The sequence below is a fragment of the Euprymna scolopes genome, chromosome 39, assembly GCF_053919585.1.
Source record: "Euprymna scolopes isolate OS-2025 chromosome 39, ASM5391958v1, whole genome shotgun sequence".
Lineage (NCBI taxonomy): Eukaryota > Metazoa > Mollusca > Cephalopoda > Sepiida > Sepiolidae > Euprymna > Euprymna scolopes.
In genome coordinates this window covers 33038205-33055545 of record NC_136520.1, presented here as the reverse complement: position 1 = coordinate 33055545, position 17341 = coordinate 33038205, and the positions used below count along the sequence as shown (strand labels likewise).

The following is a 17341-nucleotide window of genomic DNA, read 5'->3' as shown; positions in this document are numbered from 1 at the left end:
AAAGAATTATCCACAATTGACATGAATGGCAGTTTGAATACTGACAGAGCTGCTCATGCCATACTGCAGTACTGGAATACTCCTCTGCCCAGATTTTGTTATACCGCCAACTTTGTGATGGAATCCCATCCCATCCACATCATTATCACATCCACAAAGAGTGGGTCATCTCTGCACAGGATAGGGAAGCATCATTCAGTAAGCGCAACAAGGCTTTGTTGAAACGCTATAATTCAAAAGTTCATGAACTCCAACCACAGTTATTGGGGTCATGTGTTGTTGCAGGATAAAGACAAGAAGTGAATACTTGGCGGTCATATTGTTGAGGTTCTACCAAACCGCCAGTATCGTTTGAAGATGTTTCATTCCGGATGAACCACATTGCGGAATAGCCACTTTCTAAAACTGATGCCACCAAATGTGATTACCAATCATCAGTTCATTCTGTCAGCTGGTGATGTGGTGACAGTTCATACTCCATCAGTTCATGCTCCTCTTCCTGTTCATGCACCCCTTCCTGACCCACTGATCACTGATGCCACTGCTCAAAGTAAGTCTACACCAACACATGACCCGACTCTGATGTTTTTGATATGACATGTTAGGATGAGGGAGTGATAGATAGATCACCGGTGGTGACAAAGATGTCCCAAGCTCTGAAGAACTTACAGCTTTTCAACAACCCTGGTCTGAGGGAATGCACCCTGAGTACTCTTGCTTTTGAATCAGAAACTATCATGGACTGGGAGGAAGGAGATGAACAATATACTCCTGAGTTCCTTCATTATTGCTAATGTGTGTTTCTTTCATTTCAGCAGCTGACTAGGCATCTAACTCCCTTTCGTTGAGTCTACGATCCCACATTTGAATAATGAGTATAACCTTTCTGGCAAAGGACTAATCCCTTGCCTTCTTTGGGGGTAGTGAGTCCAAGTATTTCTACTGCACTGACTGGGTTTTGGTCTGTGGATTATAGTAATAGACCCAGGTTTCATCCTGTATAATCAGTCTTTTGAAAAACTTGAACTTATCTTCTTGACTAATCAAATTCATCCTCGAGCACTCGATGTGTTCTCGCTTCTAGAAAGGTGTCTAGAATCCATAAGACAGACACCTTATGCATATACAAACGGTCATGACAGATAGTTTCCACAGACTTTGTACTAATCTTCATTTCTTAAGCTATTTGGCAAATAGTCATGCATTGATCTTCCAAAATGGCAGATTCAAGTTGACTGACAGATGCGTCATCAAATGTAATGTTGTAAATGCTAAAATCGGAAATCCTGGAATTCTTTCATCACTGAGTTATGAGTGATTGATTTCAAAATGAGAAGAAAATAAAAAATGATTTTAGAATGAGCTTACCTACAAGTCTGTGAAAGCCGGCCTAAAGACACTTGATCCAAATAGCTTAGAATGAAGAACAAAATTTCCCCCTGAAATAGATAAAATACATACATATTATATCAATCTTAATCTGTGTTCCGTTCCACTTTTTCTCAGAAACTACTGAGACGATCTGGCTGAAATTTTACATTATTATACTATCATTCAAACACTAGCGTGATTGAATATATGGTCAAGTGGTAGTTTTAGTCATTTAGAACTGCTTTAAAGCTCCACCGCTCACTCGTTTTTCGACCAAATTTCAAACAATTATTACAGTTATGATGAATTTACTGGTGTTCAAAATCGTAAAAAACCGTAAGGAAGTAAGCAATGTTTTTTATGACTGGTTTCCATAGCAACCATGTCGCTTCAGCGACTACTGTTGCTACCAATTCACCACTCTCGCGAAAAAAGAAGTAACAGGTGAAACAGAGAGAATGAAAGCATGAAAGGGAGATAACTGGGGGGGATTTTACTGAAAGCAGACAAGTGCCGCACATTATTATTACATATGTGTATGTTATGTTTATGGGGGCAAAAAATTAAGACTGAAATTAAACAAAGAACAAGTGAATTTACTGGAAGCCTGGAAAAATCATGGATTACAATAGAGAATGTGAGCATGAAAAGTAATATGGTTAAGCTTAAACATAGAAAAGAAAAGGACAAATATTCTAGTAAAAAATATAATAAATTTATAACTTAAAATATTGCAGCATTAAGAATGTTTTTAAAATTCAATTTAACATTTATAATCAATTCTTAATGCTGCAATATTTTAAGTTATAAATTTATCATATTTTTTACTAGAATATCTTGTACTTTTCTTTTCCATGTTTAAGCTTAACCATATTACTTTTCATGCTCACATTTTTCTATAGTAATATATTATACGTAATATGTTATAAGGTGCAGTGAATTAAGTATCATGTTATTTGTTCAATGCGTAGTTAGAGATTAATAGGTATCAGTAACTACAATATCACATTTATTGTAGAAGTTGAAATTTTGTATAGAACTTTGCTATGATAAGTTGCAGCAAACTAAATATTATTGTATCCGTTCGATGTGCAGTTAGAAATAAATAGGGATTACTATAATTATTATTTAATGCAAAAATGAGCAAAAATTTAATGATATTCAACCATCAATTTGGCATAAAGCACTCATTCTAAGTCAACAGGCTATAACTTGTGTCCGTTTTTAATCGACTAAAAAGTCTAGTATATCTAATATATAAAACGCTATATGTCTGTCTGTCTTCATATTCTCAAACCCTATCTCTTCCAAAACTGAAAGTCGCACAGCAATGCTAGGGGTCTAAAATGATTGAATTTTTTATGGACCGTTCTTTTATGGGTCTTAAGCTAGTTAAAATAGTTTTTTAAGGGATCAAAAATGGGTCAAAATTGAAAAAATTTTTTATACATTTTGTACATTCATCTTAGTTAATTTTTAATTTTTAATCAGTTCATATGCCTGTCACATTGGTACAGTGGTAACATTACCAGCTTTGAATGCTACAGTTTTGGTTTCGGTTTCAATTCTAGCTGATAGCACACAAATACATTTTTTTTCTTTTGAAATCACAACTCTATAATAATATATACAAAATCTGGACAAATTAAAATATCATATTTAAGCGTATTTTACAACCTAGCAAAGCCGGGCGCTCCTCCCACTAGTATATATATATATATATATATATATATATATATATATATATATTAGTGATGGGACGATTCCAATATTTTTCCAGATTTCGATACAATTACAGATTCCGATTCTTTATAAATCTCTAATTATTTAGCTATATGATTGTTATTTTCCCTGATTTTCGTAAAAACACATGAAATATGCAGGTATTTTCACAAACGTCAAATTACACTTGTGGAGAGTGATCTATCGATTTTAGCTTTACTGGTATTTTTAAATATTTATTATTTTACCATTATTACCAGCAATGGAAGATTTTACTTTAAACAAAATCAAATAAAAAAAGACAATTAAAAGAATCGTTTTGGCATTGGAAAATAGACATCAATTTTTCTGATTCCGATACCGATTCCGATACCCCCAAATTTGTCAATTCTTCTGATTCCGATTAATCGTCCTAACACACACAGACACACACACACACGCACATACATATATATATATATATATATATATATATATATATATATATATATATATATTCATCTTTATAAAATTAGTTATGTTTATATATTTGTATGTACATGGTAAACTCCTCATCTAACTGACTGATCGTTATGAATTTTGAAATACAGCTGTAAGACATAAGGAGTCCAAATGTGGGCTATATTTAGTTTGATTTTGTTTTATGCAAAAAGAGTTAAAAGGGGTGAAAGCCCTTTGTGTAAATTCAGATATCTCCAATTTTTGTGAAATTTTAATTTTAAGTAATAGACATCGATTAATAAATATTCCCAAAATTGTATTTTCTCAAGAGATATTTAATATGAGTTCTTGTTTAAAAATTCCAATATCTGAATTTGATCTGTATTCATTAAACATCAATTAAGAAAGATTCCTTGAATTCCAATTTCTTCTTAAGACCTCTCAAGATTAACCCTTAAAATGTAGTCCTTTTCTAGTGTGGTTTAAAATGTAATGGCAAATAAGATAAATTAATCGCATGCAGCATCACATCTGTTAAGACCGTCAGGAGAAGGAAGAAAAAAAGGAACATGAGTTTGTTGATTTTTTTATACACATTAATTTGCATATGTGGGAGAAAAGAGGTTATAAAAAGACCAAATTGGAAAGGCAGTTGATACTTTTTTGACAGCTGAGAGTGAACAGAGATATTGAGAGTTGGTGGTGTAAAGTGAGTTAAGCGGCAATAGTATGAACTGCGGAGTAGGTGTAGAGCAGTTTTTTCGTTGTATAACAAATGACATCTAGAATCAAAATTGTGTAATGGATTTTAATCAAAATTGGAATAAGGATTCTAGAGATTAAGTTTTGCATCATTATAACTTGATGTTAATCTTCATAAGGCGACATAAGAGTGGAGCTAAACTGTTCTGCTTGGGAAATTGAATTTACCGTACTGGGACGAGTATTCTTCTAGTATATTTATGTCTTTTAGACTCTCAGCCCAAAGTAATGCGCAAAGCAAAGTTATTTCCCTTATTAACTGCCAGAATTATCCGCCCTTGTGCATGTATTGCAGTTTAGGAAAGTTTGATTATGACAGTAAACAAACTTATCTCGAAAAAAACAATCATCACACATCTAGTTGCTTTTAAATTTTCTTTCAACTTGTAAATTGTATTAATAAACTTTTAATAAATGTATTAAGTTTCATACTTTGTCGATTGATCTTTTTCAGTTTATTACAAAATTGCTAGCAGTGGTCATTAATCAGGCATAAGAATGTTGTCAAATATAGTTTTTCTTTTTTTTATAAGTGGTAAAACTTTAATCGATAACTCTATTTTCTTTAATTGCCGAATTGGCAACTATCAGTTATTTTAAGTTCAGTTTGGTTTGGAAATTCATGATGAATCTCTAGATTATGCCATATACACAGGGTTGTATGCCTGAAATTGCATTTAAATTATAAATACCCAAAATTAATCTTTGGAATGAATCACATATTTGTATATGAAAAATATTTTTCTGTGATTTATTTTAATTTAAGGTTTGTCACCTCTAAAAATATCCTCTTTAGTATGTTTATTTGTTAAATGATTGGGCATTATTGAATCAGTACTGAGCTGTTTGAACAGTTGAACTCAACTAAATTAACTGAGACAGAACCACCATCTCCAAAAACAAAAAAACTAATTTCCAAGAAAGCTGTAACATTCCATTGCATGAAGAATGGGCAATTCCATTCTCTGGGTTCTGATTGGCTGCTAGTTCATGAGTGGAGGAACATATAGAGTATAAGGGCCGCAATTGATTGGAGGCACAAAAGCGACAACTTTCAGTCAACACCAGTTGACCTTGATCTTCGAACATGGCATATATAAAAACCTGAGTTTTCTGCTTTTTCACAAACAAGATTTTTTTTTAATGTAGTGAGCATTTATTTTTATTTACAAAACTTTTTACTAAAACTATTTGAATTAAACTTTACAATAAAACTATACAAAACTTTTTAATAAAACTATGCGTATAAGACTTTTTAATAAAACTATTTGAATAAAACTTTTTAATAAAACTCTTGAACAAAACTTTTGACTAAACTATTTGAAAACTATTTTGATAAAACTTTTTAATAAAACTATTTCAATAAAAAAATTTTATAAAATTATTTGAATAAAGCATTTTAATAAAACTTTTTAATAAACAGTCAAGGAATAATTATTTTATATTTTGATAGTTATATTATTTTTTGGTAGGTATTTTAATTTTTAAATAAGAAAATCGATTTTTAATATAAAGAAATTTTAATTTGAAGAAGATAGGAGGGGGGAATAAATATTCGTTTTTTAATGTTGGGTACAAAACTTTTTGGTGGGGCAGGATGGACAGGATTTTCCCTACATTAAAAATTAGAATTGAGGATTTAGGATGTTTATCTTTTCTGTCCTCAATAGTGCAGTTGTTATGCGTGTTCACTGTTGAATATCAGTTGAAAAAATAAAAACCTTCAAGGAATCTTGCTTAATTAGTGTCTAATGAATATGGATCAAATTTAATGCAAATCTGAAATATCTAAATTTTCCAATGAGAGTATGGACCATATTATCTCCCCTAAAACCATTTAAATAAACTAAAACTGTAGGAATATTTTTAATTGACGTTTAATACCTATTTTAATTGATGTTTAACAACTATTGATAAAAATTCACCAAAATTAGAGATATCTGAATTTTCACAAGTTCTTCTACCTTCTCTTTTGTCCCCTTTGTATAAAAGTTTCATTAAATATAGCTCATATTACAACTCCTTATGTTCAGCAGCTATGTTTCCAAATTCATAATGATCAGTTAATTAGTTTGGCATTCAATCCGGTACATGCAAATATATAAACTAACAGGCTACCCAGCATTTTCCAGTCATAAAATATACTTAAATATAATATTTTAATTCACACAGATTTCGTATTTATTATTATAGAGTAAATTCTCTATTGATTATTATATTGTACTCAATATATATATATATATATATATATATATATAAAATAAAAATTACAATTAAATTTACCAAAATGATCCCAGATGGTAAAATTAAAGTATATTATAAATATTAAAGAATTAATATTTATAAAATTATCTCAGCCAGATGTAAAAGCTTGATAAAACCAAATAGGAAATAGAGCTTATAATATGAGCAAACAGTTAAAAAAATATGTTAAAAAACACTTTGAAATGAGTTAAAAACATATTTAATCTGAAAAGGAAACACTAGATAAATGGATAGTCCTTAATCCGCGGAGTTTCGAAGAAATACTTTCCTTCTCATCGCTAGTATATATATATATATATATAAATGACTTCAGTGCCATCAACTGGAATCAAAAGCAAAACATTCAGTGCTTCAGTTTTAGTTGTTATTTAGCACTTCAGCCTTTGCCATTACCATCCGAGCTATAACCAGATGAATAAAAAAGACTAACAAATTAAATGATTTCAAGCTAAAAATGTATACGTATGCATGTTCAGAAGTTAGTCAATTTATTCCTACCAAGGTTAATTGTTTTGCATTTAATTTTGACCTCTTAACAGCTATTTTTACAGGCTAAAAATCAAATCAAAAATGTGCTACAGCTTCAAATACCCTATATATCAAGTTTCAAGCCTTTATTCCAAATATTCAGAGTAGTTTAGTAGAGACGTTTTGCACACACACACACACACACAGACAAGTCACGTGTATAAAGATATATATAAAATCGTCAGTGTGTTAGAATGTTTTCATCCTAAATTCAACGCAATTATGCACAATGTAGAAACTATGCATAAATAGAATTGAGCTTAATCGTTAAATGGAACTAATCATCTATTAAGAAACCAAAAAAATTAATAATTAATTAATGAAAGCTTGTTTTTCAAAGGAATATGCGAATTAGTTAACCTTCATGAAGTCGCTCACATATTAAGAAGTTCATTTTAATAATTTTTAAATAGATAAGTAATAATAATAATATAAAAAAAATAACTTTGCTTTTGTCCTTCTTACTACTGACATATTTCCATTTGCTACCTTGGGATAAACTTCTATGACTCCTCTATATACAAATTATAATATATATATATTTGAAAATATTAAAAAAAACTTGAACCATAAGAACTTTTACGAAAATGACAATAAAATGACTCAACTTAAAGGTGGACCTTCCGTTTACTTTTGGCGGCCTTAGAACTCTTGCTTCCTTGTCCTTTAGTTCTCAAGTTACATGATTGATATTTTTTTGACAAAGGAGGAAAAATTGCTGTTGACTAGGTTGGCAGTTCTTCTATGTGTGTCGTATGTGGAGAGTTTCAATCCTCTCATAGTATTATTTAGAATCTTTGGACTACTGTTCTCATCTTCAGTGTAACCTCCAACCTTCTTCAGGTGTATCTTGTTGAACTCAGGAATTTGGACAGAATTCTGAACGGAACCCTTTATTTAGTTCACGGAATAGCATGTTTCGTCAGTCATGACTGAATAGAGTTCCTAAGTAATTTGCAATTGTATTTTTCAGATGCCCACACTTAGAATTGAACCTTCAACCTTCAGGAGAATATCACTTTTACAATTGATTTTTCCAAGTACTCTAACCACTGCACCACAAGTCCTTGTAGACAGTTCTAGTACGAATTTTGGGAGCCTTAAACCTATTTTATTTCTAGATGTAAGTATCACTATTTATTATTATTATTATTATCATAAGAAATACCTCTCAAAGTATTCATCATTCAACTGTTAATCTATCAATCTCATGAATGCTTATCCTTGAGTAACTTTTAACTGCTCATTAGTAAAAAAAAAAAAAAACATGATTAAAAATTAACTTACAGGTAATTTTTGAAAATAGCCGCCATTTGTTGGTTCTTCATTGTGTGTAATGTCTTTGGCTGAGGATTGTGGTTGCACGGTCATGGAGCATGATTGGATAGTCTGTATGGTGCCAATGCTATAACCAGCCAATTGTACAGCATCGATTTCAGTATAATAATGAAGAAATTGATGACAAAACTCAATGCGCAGCAGACTATGCAAAAAAAATAAAATGATAAAATTGCAGTATGGATAACAGGTGAGAAACTGTAAAAAAAAACAAAAAAACAACGACAATTTGTATTATTCAGTCTACTGTTCTTGTCTTGGATATTATTCTCATGACGTTTCAGCTGATGTAATCTTCAGCCTTCTTCAGGTGTCTCTCATTGAAATCTGTATAGAATTTCCAAAAAAACCTTTGAAATTAGGCACAGATTCCCAAGTATTACAAAGTAAGTTGTCTTTATTTTAGATAGCTCATTCATACAGGAGAGTCAATCCATAAATAAATAGCTCCAGAAGATTGGTGAAGACACGTGGGAAACCAGCTGAAGGCATCATCAAAGTCGAGGCTGAACTTACCTCCAGTCTACAGGTCTATGGTATTCGCCACTGATCCTGGGACTAGTTGCCCATAACTATCTTTGTTGCTGCAAACTGTCGTACTTGGTTTGTGTTCATCTGGGACATTATATTTTATGGTATGTACAGCACATTCATGTTGACACACCGGTTCTCATCATAACACTGAAGTTAAGCAATCTTGAGCCTGATCAATACCAGATGGGTGACCATTTGGGAAGGCAAGGTGCTGTATGTACCACGAGGTAAAATACCAGGTTGGGAAACTGGCATGGTCTATCCGTTTCTTGAGGGTAGATGGGACTCTTTTAAGCCATGGTAGACAACCAATCTAGTGATAGCATCACGATAAAAAATACCCTTGATAGCCCTGACGAAGCATCAATTATTCAGCTACAGACAAGATTTGAATTACACTACAAACTCATGTATTGAGTTCAATCTCGGCTGCGGTCGCATGCTACATCTTTTTTTATTTTATGGTAGCAGCTAGCTCAGCCCATTATGGGTGAGTGTCGTAAATCAGATAGCCCATGCATTCTCTACATTGTATTTATTGTGGCAATTAAGGGTATTTTTTATCATGATGCCATCACCAGATGGGTTGCCTACCACAGCTTAAGAGAGGCCCATCTACTCTCAAGAGAAGGATAAACTGTGCCAGTTTCCCGACCTGGTATTTTACCTCGCAGTACATACAGTGCCTCGCCTTCTCAAATGGTCACCCATCTGGTACTGACCAGGCTCCACATTGCTTAACTTTGGTGATCTGGTGAGAACCGGTGCGACACACCTTGATTAAAATCAAGGCTGGAACTTGACACTAGTCAGATGCTTTCCAGCCTATCTTCATATTTTTACATACTTTTTATAATGCTGACCCCATGTCATCAGATTTCGCTTCTGGTTGCAGTTTAGACAAAACTTGCAGACAGCTAACCATTTCAGGATGGTCCTTTTCTACTGCCTGCAACATTCATTATTAGAACAGTTCCTAATGGGGCTATTAAGCCTGACATAGTGATATGGGACAAGAGAGAAAAAGTGGTAACCCTAGTTAAAGTAAGTATCTCTAATGATGCTGGCCTTAACAGGGCAAAGTGGAAGAAAATGACAAAATACCAAGGACTTATGTACGACATGAAAAGAAACTGGAATCTTAAGAAGGTATTAATCATACCAATCATTATAATGAAAAAAAATTTCAAAAACTATCTGGTGAACATACCCGGTGAACCAAGTGCAAGAGAAATACAAACAACAGCACTTAAAGGGACGGTTAGAATCTTAAAAAGATCTCTCGGTTGGAGTAACTAAACTAATGGGAGAATGTTTGGCATCCGGTAGAATGCCCCATCCCCAGCAAAAACAAAGTGATAAGAAAATTAAAAAAAAACAAATTCAAAGTCTTCATTACGTTTCTGAATTTTTGAGACGAGGATTGATTATTTGGATTCTTCGAACTACTGTTCTCATCTTGAATGTCATTTTTCACAACGTTTCTGTCGATGGCACCTCCAACCTTCTTCAGTGGTGTCTTGTCAAACTTGAGAATCTTTCAGTGAAACTCAAAAATATTTCTGCTGAACTTGGGAATCAGCACAGGATTCTGAATTGAACCCTTTATTTTATCCACTATACCAAGGGTTCTTGTGAATCTGCAACAATCCGTGATATGACCCCTCAATAAATCAAAAATTCTAAATTGACTGAGAAACATATAAAATTAGCAGGCCACCCAGCGTTGTCCAGTGGTAAAGTACGCATAAATATTATATTTTAATTCATGCAGAATTCTTATTTATTATAAACAGAAATACTGAGGTATTAAACGTAACATTAAATTCCTTTAAAAAAACAAAATGAAGTAAAAAAAAAAAAACAGAAAGAAACTGAGACATATGCATATGAGTATTTTGTTTTTTTCTAAACAATTCACTTCTTGTAAATAAAAAAAAATACTCGAGCTGAGATCGAAACCAAAACTGTGATATGACCCCCTCAATAAAACTTGACTCACTGTCAGAGACAGTGAGTCAAGTATGATAACCAGTAAGTCAGCTTGATATGATCTTTAAAAAGTGTTTTCAAACCTACTAATTCTTAACATCAGTAATTTTTCATGCGAACGATTCATGCATGCGCATTTGTGAAATAGTTGACAAACAGATAAAAATCTGATGACCCTGCGTGTGATACTATAAAGTGGACCTGAGATGGACTTGAGTCACTAAGTGCCGAGAAGGTGGGTGCAATAGACAAAGGAATAGGAAACAATAGATAGGAAGTAGCAAACAATGAATCTGTAGGTATTTTTAGATCGAGCCTACAGATGACAAGGGAAGGGCAGCTTCCGGGTGGCCAGAGGGTAGGGGGGGGCGACTTCAGATACAAACGAGGAGAAGACAGGCAGTTGACAACTAGATGCCCTTCGCAGCGGATGGGAGTTCATTGTGACAACGGTTGGACAGTTTTTAAAGTTGACTGCAAAACAGAAATAGAGACGAATTGCGACTGACAGACGAACGTAACATCGATAGAACGGGGAGAAGAAACACACACTCACAAGTCCAACCATCAAATATATGTGAAGCATTAACGTTTGTTTTTCCTTTCTTTGTTCCACGACTTATATTTCTACTTTGTGAAACCACGGGTGTTCTCATCGACAGTTGCCAGTGAGAAAATGACGATCCGGTCATAAGAGAAATAGTCAAATGAAAAATCCACGGCACACGACTTTGGGAGTCGGCGATCTGTTGGGGGTCATACGTCTGGTCACATATGTACCAATTTTTCAATTTTAACTCCTTAGCAGCCCTATTTCTGGATGAAAACCAATTAAAAAGTTTTCTACATGTCTGAATACCCTATATACCAAATTTCAAGTCTGTAGATCAAAAATTAATTGAGTATATAGGTTGAGAAGTGTCCTCACACACATTCTCACTTTTATAGATTTATAGATTACAGACAGGCAGATATTTCAAGTCAACATTCAGCTATACAACTTTCCTGATGAGTCCGAACTCATAACATTTGTGCTCTTTTGGTGTACATACTCCAGACTAACCGGACAGGCAGCAAAATCCCACCCCTTTACTGCTGAGGTCCCTAAATTCCAGAAAGCCTTCTACTCTAATAGGTTTTTCACTCAGACTGTTAAACACTGGCATTCCTATTTCCCACTTCCTAGATTGTATTAACCTGCAGAAGTTTAAATATAATGTAAACAGACATCTTGCTGCTCAACTCCCCACAGTCTATATTCAGATAAATCCCAACAGTCAACACTCACCTTAAATCTGTTACCACTATATTCAATATATTGCATAACAGAAGCAAAGTATTTGTAACCTTGAAAAAAATATTATTTGATCATAGTTAATAGTGACCCAAAGGCTCCCTTTTCGTTGATTACTCCACAGAGATGTAGAGGAAGACACTAATCCTTTACCTGGAAAAAAAAAATCAAGAAAGATCTAATTGTGATAAAAAGTGTGAATGCAACCAATTTTACTAAAATTATTGACTTACTTTGTTGGGAATGAAGCTTGCCTGAGATTGGGGTTGAATATTCGACAATGTTCCGTGAACTTTTCTGGAGGACCTGACCAAAGGCATTCCCATCTAGAAAAAGAAAAACATCTTTTATTATTATTTATTACTGGTATTACTAGGGTGTTTGGGGGTGTATGCTGAGCAACAACAACAAAAAAAAAAAAAAAAAAAAAAAAGGTCACTTTTTTTAAACTTTGACCCCTATTATGACCCCTTAAAATTTATTGTTTTGGGCTCAAATCAAGTTAAGTTAGATCCATGTCCAAGGAACCTATATCTAAAATTTCAAGTGTTTAGACCCAAAATTGTCGGAGGAGTTTGGTAGAGTTCTCAAAGGTCAAGTCGTTGAACTTTGACTCCTTAACGGCCAAATTTCTGGCGGAAAACCGATCACATGGATTTTCCCAAATCTCAGTCCCCTGTATATCAAATTTCGAGTCTGTAGACTAAAAATTGACACAGTTATTGTATAGGGAAATGTACACAGACAACCAGACACACACAGACATGTTCACTTTTATAGATATATAGATTATAAAATATATTATTATTATTATTATTACATATATTTCTGTGGAAATATACTCTATTTTCTTATAATATATATCAATCCTTAGTTAAGAAGCTCAATATAATTACAGAGCAATATAATGATTGAATGACAAAAGTCTATATTCCAAAGTTCATGATGTTGACCATCTTACAATTTATTCCTTTAATTCAGTTGACATTTACAATTCTTGACAGTATCTGTTTCGTAGCACAAAATCAATCACTTAATTATTATATCAATTAGTGAATCTATTTTGCCCTTAACTTATCAGAAGAAATAGCAACAATCAATCCATCAAAAGGAGATAAAGTGCGTTTTGACGTGATTAAAAATCTGAAAATTCAAAATGGCGTAATGTAAACATATTATAAGGTATTTACAGCTTCTTTTCCAATTTTCGGATTTTTAATCACGTCAAAACACACTTTATCTCCTTTTGATGGATTGATAGTTGCCATTTTTTTTTCTGATGAGTTAAGGGCAAAATAGATTCACTAATTGATATAGTAATTAAGTGATTGATTTTGTGCTACAAAACAGACACTGTCAAGAATTGTAAATGTCAACTGAATTAAAGGAATAAACTGTAAGATGGTCAACATGATGAACTTTGGAATATAGACTTTTGTCATTGATTATTATTATTATAATGACGTTTCTGAATTTTTGAGATGAGGATTGGTTATTTGTATTATTTGGATTCATTGGACTACTGTTCTCATCTTGATCTCAAGGTGAGAATAGTAGTCTAAATAATATGAATCTTTTATAATAATGCACATTTTGTATATCTTTATACAAGAAACTGCAATAACCTCAATCTTTGGTGGGGCATTAATGAAGATAGACAAATAGTAATGGTGTTTCTATATATAAATGTGTACAATCCTGCATGTTTAGTGGGATGCAAAGAGCAATGGTGTTTTTATGTATAAACATGCATAATCCTGCATGCTTGTAAAACAAGTTTTTCAGACAAAAATTAAATTTATTAAATGGTTCACATCGGATAAAACAAAAATGTTAATAAAGAATCTAGATGGATTAGAAGTTAAAATAAAAGCAACAAGTTTAGTGGAATGTATAGATCCATGCTACAAACAACAGTGCTTGCAATGGGAAAAATATTTAGATAAGAAAAGAGACCACCAAAGAACTTGTTTAGTCCTTTTGATAAAAAGTAATGGCTTCTTGAAAACGGGCTCATGCTGAGAAATAAGACCACTTGAAATCTTACAGAATTAATGTCCACTTCAGATAATAGTCAATCAGTTTTTATGATTAGCCAAATGTTCTCAAATGGTTTTAGTGTATGGTATGCCCTGAATAACAGAATATATATATTCCAACAAAACAGATGTGATACTATGGTCATCCCTCCCAAAAGTGTAAAGAACTGGAAAAAAAGAAGAAAAACTATAACAAAAAAATGAAATAATTGATCAGTAGAATTATAGGAAGTGAGATTAGCAGAAAGACAATGGAGGGATGCAGAAAGGTGTTTGAAAATAGGATTGTTAATCAAGGTGTAGCAATGACTGGGACAAAGAACCGGACATAGGGATCAATATATCTAGAGGAAGTTGATGGACAGTTTTAGGAATGGGAGCGAGTTTTGCATCAGTTTACGATATTTAAAGACAGTTTATGGACAGTCTTGTGTACAGGATGGTTGACAACAGTTTCCACTTTGGGACAGTTAACAGGAGGTGTGGCTCAGAGCAGATGGGGAGATGAATTGATCTGATGGACATGGCCTAAACAGTTAACGTTTAGAGGGTCATTTTCTGCCATGCTGTCATACACGCAACCAGATCCCGACTGATATTTATGGAATGTGTTAGAGTTTGTATTTTCTGTATTTTGGATTGTTTTATGTTTTATACTCGAGAACCAGTACTCATTCTTAGCATTCGCCAATATGTGAGAGACAACATGGCCAGAAACGAGAAGATGAAAGAGGAGGAAACCATAGCACACAGTGTTAGGCTAAGCGATTGTTATTGAGAAAGAGCACACTGTCTCACAGAGAAGGTTGATTGGTCTCTATTGGCCTGAAAGACAGATGAGTGCTTTGGGTCTTAAGTGACGAACTGTTTGCATTTAGTGGGAAGAGATTTTTGTTCCGATTGCAAGTCTTTTGTCCAGTAATTTGTATTTGTCTTATTTTTTTTACCAATGCTCCTTCAAAGTTATTACAATGTGCAGTGCTTATGTTAAGAATGGCTTTCTAAATAATGCTCAGGTGCATGCTATCATAAAAAACCTTGACACTTCAAAAGCATGTGGACCCGACCTCATCCCAGCTGTGCTATTAAAAAAGTGCTCAGCCGAAGTAGCTCCAGTTCTCTCCAAACTCTACAACAAATGCCTTAGTGAATCTTGCTTTCCGGACTGTTGGAAAACTGCTTCTGTGGTACCAGTATTCAAGAATTCTGGCGAAAAAAATGACCCATTAAATTATCGCCCTATTAGCCTCCTCCCACTTTTTGCCAAAATATTTGAGACCTTAATTAACCATGCTCTAGTCCAGCACCTTACAGATGCTAAACTTCTGACCGACCAACAATATGGATTTAGACAAGCCCGTTCCACGGCAGACATCCTCACTGTAATCTCTGAACGCATATACCATTCACTGGACAAAGCGGGAGAGGGCAGAGCGGTAGCTCTAGATATATCTAAGGCTTTTGACAGGGTATGGCATGAGGGTCTCCTCAGGAAGATTAGATCATACGGTATCACTGGTAGAATACTTAACATAATTAAATCCTTCTTAGATAAGAGAAAAATCCAGGTTGTCCTTGACGGTCGTACATCTAAACAATATGATATAAATGCGGGAGTGCCCCAGGGATCTATCCTTGGACCTCTGCTGTTCCTGATATTCATAAATGACCTCCCCGACAAAATTGCCTCTGAGATGGGTATATATGCTGATGACACCACACTCTATAGCAGGCACGACAGGAAAACAAATGAACATATATCTAAAGTAATGGCAGAAACACTAGAGGATGACCTCCAATCAGTAGTGGAATGGGGACAAAAATGGATGGTCACGTTCAATGCCGCCAAGACAAAACTGGTTTCATTCAATAATTACAAGAAACCTTCTCTACCACCTATAGCAATGGCCAACAACTCTTTATCTGAGAGTACATCTCTCAAGCTCCTTGGCCTAACGTTCACAGGAAACATGAGATGGAACAATTACATCGAGAGCATTGCCAGGGCTGCTGCGAGGAAGGTGGGCTCTCTCTACCGTGCTAGAAAACTTCTAACACCCGAAAGTATCCTGTACCTCTACAAGGCCACTATTCGCCCATGCATGGAGTATTGCTGTCATATTTGGGCTGGTGCATCGGCTACTAGTCTCTCGCTCCTTGACAGGGTTCAAAAGAGAGTCGCAAATCTGATAGGCCCTAAACTGGCATCTAAGCTTCAGCCTCTGTCCCATTGTCGAAACGTTGCATCCCTCTGCCTGTTCTACAAGTATTATAATGGTGAATGCTCTGATGAACTGCAAGCACTTGTGCCCCCACGACGTAAACACCCTCGACAGACCCGACAAGCTGCAAAATCCCACCCCCACACTGTAGAGATCCCTAGATGTAAAAGATCTTTCTACTCCAGTAGTTTCTTCCCCAGAACTGCTAGACTTTGGAATTCCATTCCAGGTCACTGCTTCCCCAACTGTACTGACATGCATAAGTTCAAGTGCAACGTGAACCAACATCTTGCTGCCCAAATCCCTACATAGTACCCCAGTAGATGTTTCCCCTGATAGTAGCCCCCTACACCAAAGTGGCAATGTGCCTTGTTTGGGGTGAAAATGTAATAAAAATTAAAAAAATAAATAAAAAATAAAAAAATAAATAACATTATTATTTCAGCATGATAATATAAGACATACCTACCTAGACTGACCATTGTCAACATCGGTACCACACAGCTGGTCACAAGCCATTATCTTCACCACTGCTCCTGGATTATATGTCTCAAAGATCTTAATTTCTGTCGGATAAACTGCATGTTGGAATTGAATTTCTGGAAATACATAGGCAGGTACCATTATTTAAAAACATTGCTTCCTGTCTAGGCTTGTTAGGAAATTATTACTATTTTAGAGAAGCTGTTATTTTTCAAGGTGTCTTCACTTAACTATTATGATAGATATAGGTTTACAAGATAGTTGCCATCATTTTTTAAAGTTACCTTATGTTTCTGAATTTTTGCGATGAGAATTGATAATACAGTTCTGAATATTTGAGATGAGGTATG

General features: G+C 34.2%; 1 protein-coding gene across 1 annotated transcript in view; it reads right to left on the bottom strand.

The window, feature by feature from the left end:
• Positions 1–17341, bottom strand: part of LOC145263726 (F-box/LRR-repeat protein 4-like) — a 102359-nt gene that overhangs the window by 72933 nt on the left and 12085 nt on the right. Inside the window, exons 4-7 of the mRNA XM_080120699.1 lie at positions 16978–17107; positions 12481–12573; positions 8377–8572; positions 1369–1439 (exon numbers count right to left, since the gene is read on the bottom strand). Of these exons, the coding sequence (XP_079976825.1) occupies positions 1369–1439; positions 8377–8572; positions 12481–12573; positions 16978–17107 (490 nt within the window). The remainder of the gene's footprint in view (positions 1–1368; positions 1440–8376; positions 8573–12480; positions 12574–16977; positions 17108–17341) is intronic.